The following is a 4917-nucleotide window of genomic DNA, read 5'->3' as shown; positions in this document are numbered from 1 at the left end:
ACAGGCGGAAATTCACCCTCTCACCAAAACTTCCTCTCATCTTGCAGCTGTAGAACCAGAAGCTGGACCTGGTTCTGGTTCGGCACTGAGGTTTTTCCCCGCCTCGCTTCCCGTCCCTGTTGTGCCTGGAGAGTCCGGCGCGCTTTACGCACAACGCGGAGGAAACGCGGCGCGTCCAGGTCTGAATCTGACGGCGGTAAAGTTCTGCTCGTTAATCGGTGGAGGAGAAGCTGAGTTTGTCTTCGGTTTGAGCAGCAGCTCGTTAAACCGAAGATCATCCAGCAGAAATCAGCTGTCAGAAAAATGAAAGATGAATTCAGAGTCCGACCTGCAAAGTCTGAACGTTCAGTTTAAACCCAACATTTAAATGAAACCTTCCGAACTTTGCTTTTAAACGTTTAGTTATTATTTTAGAGATGATCTTTTGTTGAGAAGGTTTGTGCTGTTTTATGACATTATTGTGTAAATTCCGGGTAAATCTCTTTAAAAACAGTAAAATCTTAAAAGATGGTGCTGTTTTACTCACTTTAGGTTCAGGCTTTATTTAAAATCAATTTAAATTTATTTAAAACCTGTGCAGGATGGAAGAACTGCGTGACTTTCATCAGACTGTGGTAGCTAATGAGGTTCTTATTAGAATGGAGGAGGGAAGGAAGAAATTAGGAATCAAAGATCAGCAGCAGCCAAACTGCAAGATTTTCCCAGAAAATATCAGAAGGTTCTTGATATTTGAGCTTTAAATCGGTTGGTGGGTTCACCACTCGGAACCACCTGGAGCAGATTTTCTTTTCTCAGTGAAATGATGCAGAATGCAGTAAATTTGTCGGTTATTATTTCAGATATTTGCAGCGTTTCTGGTCTGGACTGCAGGAAATCCGGTTTGAATGTTTTTATGTGTAACGTGTTCTGAAGGTCTGCATGTCGAGGTTCTGAATGGCTCAATCTGAAGAGCACCACAGCATCACACTGCCACCGCCGGGTCACCTGCTCCACAGAGTCACGTAGAAAAAGTAAGTTTTTTAATTTACATAGATGCTGATTCACGTCTGTAAAGCGAGTTCAGGGGTCAGTGTTTCTGTAGTTCCTCTCTCTGCCTGTAGGGGTCAGTGTTTCTGTAGTTTCTCTCTCTGCCTGTAGGAGTCACTGTTTCTGTAGTTCCTCTCTCTGCCTGTAGGAGTCAGTGTTTCTGTAGTTTCTCTCTCTGCCTGTAGGGGTCAGTGTTTCTGTAGTTTCTCTCTCTGCCTGTAGGAGTCACTGTTTCTGTAGTTCCTCTCTCTGCCTGTAGGGGTCAGTGTTTCTGTAGTTCCTCTCTCTGCCTGTAGGAGTCAGTGTTTCTGTAGTTCCTCTCTCTGCCTGTAGGGGTCAGTGTTTCTGTAGTTCCTCTCTCTGCCTGTAGGAGTCAGTGTTTCTGTAGTTTCTCTCTCTGCCTGTAGGGGTCAGTGTTTCTGTAGTTCCTCTCTCTGCCTGTAGGGGTCAGTGTTTCTGTAGTTCCTCTCTCTGCCTGTAGGGGTCAGTGTTTCTGTAGTTCCTCTCTCTGCCTGTAGGAGTCAGTGTTTCTGTAGTTTCTCTCTCTGCCTGTAGGGGTCAGTGTTTCTGTAGTTCCTCTCTCTGCCTGTAGGGGTCAGTGTTTCTGTAGTTCCTCTCTCTGCCTGTAGGAGTCAGTGTTTCTGTAGTTTCTCTCTCTGCCTGCAGGTTTCAGTGTTTCACCTTGAAAACATCCTGCTGTTTAGGCTGAATGTGTTTGTAAGGAGTAAATTAAACTTCTGTGGGGATTTCTTCTCAAGCTGTTCTTCTTCTTCTCTTCTTCATCACTTCTTTGGCAGCATCATCATTGGTGTTTCCATGGAAACACTGGCCTCTATGTGGGAACATGAGCATGACCCCTCTGACCTCTGTGACCTCAATGAGAGCAGAAACATGTTGTCGTCTTTGTGGGGTAAGTCAAGCTAACGCTAATGTTCTGGACCTGACCCTGACCTGACCCCGCCCCCATCTGTAAATCAGCCAATCAGAGTGCAGCATGAGCAGGTTTTTATGTATTTATCAAACAGACAGATCCGTTCCATTCACTAATAATTAAAGATCATTTTCTTCGTCAGTCGGAGTTCGGTTGGTCGGATCCCAGCTGGATTCTCCTGACCGCCTCTTCTGACCACAGGGGGCGCTGTTGTGAAGTCCAGGTCTATTTAAATCACTAAAACATCCCCTGAGATCTCATGTTTTAAATGTTATTGAGATTCTTTATTCTGCCAGCAGGGGGCAGGGTTTCTGTAGTTAGATTAAACTGAAAACGTTTTATTATCTTACAGTAAACATCAGATTTGAACGTTCAGCCAAACCCAACATGGTCGAATTATTAAAACCTGTCGACTTTAGAGGTTTCGTTTGACCATATGAAGGATTGTTTTTGATTATTACATCATTTCCTGTGTGTTTTTGTCAGAATCCAAATGTGCTTTCACTCCCCCTGCTGGTCTGATGTGGACACAGCAGCTTTCGCCTCACCTCCAGAGGAACAAACAGGTAAACAACACCTGTTCACTGTCCGGCTAACATCAATTATCATTCAGATTTGAGTTCTTATTCATTTTAACACCTGCAGTTAAACCAGAAAAGAGATCATAAATCGTCGTTATATAAACTCTGAGTGCAGATCGTTGAGGATCTGGACCAGTTTTCAGTTTGTTTCTGGCGCTCCTGATGCTTTTGGTGCTTCCAGCTGCAGGACACGCTGCTGCAGAGGGAGGAGGAGCTGGCCAGGCTGCAGGAGGAGAACAACAAGCTCAGAGGATTCCTCAGTTCCTCTTTCGTGACGAACCTGCAGGAAAAAGCGAAGGTGGGTGATTGGACTGAACCTGCAGTGATGAAGGATTTACTGAGGTTCAGATGTCTGGTCTGGATGTGTTCTGCAGAACACATCGAGTTTGGACCGAGTTTCCTGAGGCTTTTAGTTTTGGGACAGTTAGGCTTTAAGGGTCAGTGTGTTCCAAAGGAAGAGCTGTGTGTCGTATAGGTCAGCAATTTACAACTCCAGTCCTAAGCGTCAGTCTCCTGAAACGTTTAGATTGGAACCAGAACTCCATCATCTGCTCCACCTCCAGCTGCTGTGGTTCTGACCCAAACCAACCTGTTCCCCTCCTGGCCTGTGGGGGCGCTGCACCAAAAACCTCTGAAGGAAACGACACAAAAACCTCTGAAGACACTGAGAGCAACTTCCTTCTTCACCAGATGGAAACAAGATGGAGGCGTCAGATTTTAGCGGTTGGAGGATTTCTCTTTAGTCTTTGGCTGAAGGAGCCATTTCTACTGCACATTAGCTTTGGTTGTATTTACCCAGAATGCCCTGTGCTGTAGTCCACTTCCTACTGTTGGAGCGGTCTCTGGTCCGCTTGGCGTTCACATTCAAACCGAACCCACACTGAGGTTTGGAGGACCAGAGGTCAGAGGTTGATTAGCGTTCACCCCTCACCAACTGGACCGGGCTTTGATTTCCCAAAGAAACCTTAGAAAGAGATTCCCTTCTTCTGAACTTCCTGAGAAATGTAAATAGAGATATTTAGAGCACAGAAGGATGAAGATAATTTATATAGACCCGTTAGCCTAGCAGTCATGTTTTAGAGCTGAGAGACATGAATGCTACCTGAATCTGTCTCATCTGTTCTGCACCACAGAAACTGACAGCAGACAGGAGGAACCTGAAGAGAAACCAGAGCAGCTTCTATCATGAACCCTCCGAGGTCAGAGGTCGTCCGTTCTCCAAGCAGATCACCAAGAGAGTCTGCAGAAACCTGACTCCTGAGTTCTGCTCTGAGTCCTCTGCCGGGTCAGCCTCTCCAGAACCGAACCTGGATCTCTGGGTGCTGCGAATGTTGGGCCTGAAGGACCAGAACACCATTGACACGTCCAGCGAATCAGAGTCCAGCTTAAGGGATCTGGTGTACGGCGACGCCTTCGGTTCCCCGGTGTCCACACCATCCTCCATACACAGCTACCGCCAAACCGCCGCAGGGGAGACGGACCACCCGTCTCTCTGCGCCTTTCCTGCCGGGCCAGCACCAACCTGCTCCGGACCTGTAGGAGCCTTGCCTGGCTCTGCGCTGATGGAGATCTGCTCCACCAGAGGCGTCCAGCCGCTGGAGTCCAGCTGGACTCCGACCGAGCCACTCTGCTTCACCTCCAGGTCGTCTTCCTGCACAGTTCTGAACAAATCTCAGGCGCCCTCTGGTGGCTGCAGCGCTTCGTCATCGCAGTCGCTTCACAAACCGACAGATTTGGCTTTCAGCATGTCCCTCAGTCCGTCCAGCAGCGTGAAGACACACAGCTTCCCCCAGGGACAGGCCTTCATCAGGAAGGACACGGGGGGCCGGTGGAACTTCACCTGGGTTCCTCGACAGGAACCGTAACCGACCCGAAGGAACCGTAACCGACCCGAAGGAACCGTAACCAACACGAAGGAACCGTAACCGACCCAAAGGTTCCCCCTGCAGTAAGAGACACCTGCTGTCTATAAAGTTACTCAATTAAAACCTAACAGCAATAATTTTGATTATTTAGTTTTTACAAGAGTAAAAAATGGGGATTAATTTTTCACCGTGGTAATCAATTTATAAATGTCAGATTCAAGCTGAAATATATGACAGTTTAATTATCTCCAATGTTTAGAAAGTAAATATTTAGTTCTGACCCAAATATTTGTGAGCAAACAAACTATTTAGCTCAAAACTAAATATTTAGTTCTTAGCTAGATAAACATTTAGTTACCTCAGAGTTAGCTAAAAATGTCATTTACAAACTTGCTTACCTCATAGTTAAATGTTTAGTTAATCTGCAAATTCAATTCCAGATAAGTGGAAGTAGACTATCAAAATAAAAGTTGGGTCTTCAGAAATTTGGTTTGAACCAAATTTGGCTAAATAT

General features: G+C 46.1%; 1 protein-coding gene across 1 annotated transcript; it reads left to right on the top strand.

The window, feature by feature from the left end:
• On the top strand, positions 1–4917 carry gmnc (geminin coiled-coil domain containing). Its single transcript, XM_023351882.1, has 6 exons — positions 1–179; positions 913–1010; positions 1824–1936; positions 2444–2523; positions 2720–2836; positions 3672–4917. Exons 3-6 carry the CDS (start codon positions 1843–1845, stop codon positions 4401–4403), a joined length of 1023 nt encoding a protein of 340 aa, XP_023207650.1. The 5' UTR covers positions 1–179; positions 913–1010; positions 1824–1842; the 3' UTR covers positions 4404–4917.

Source organism: Xiphophorus maculatus, chromosome 18, assembly GCF_002775205.1.
Source record: "Xiphophorus maculatus strain JP 163 A chromosome 18, X_maculatus-5.0-male, whole genome shotgun sequence".
NCBI classification, from domain to species: Eukaryota; Metazoa; Chordata; class Actinopteri; order Cyprinodontiformes; family Poeciliidae; genus Xiphophorus; species Xiphophorus maculatus.
The sequence above is the reverse complement of the archived record's forward strand: the minus strand, read 5'-3'. Positions and strand labels throughout refer to the sequence as shown.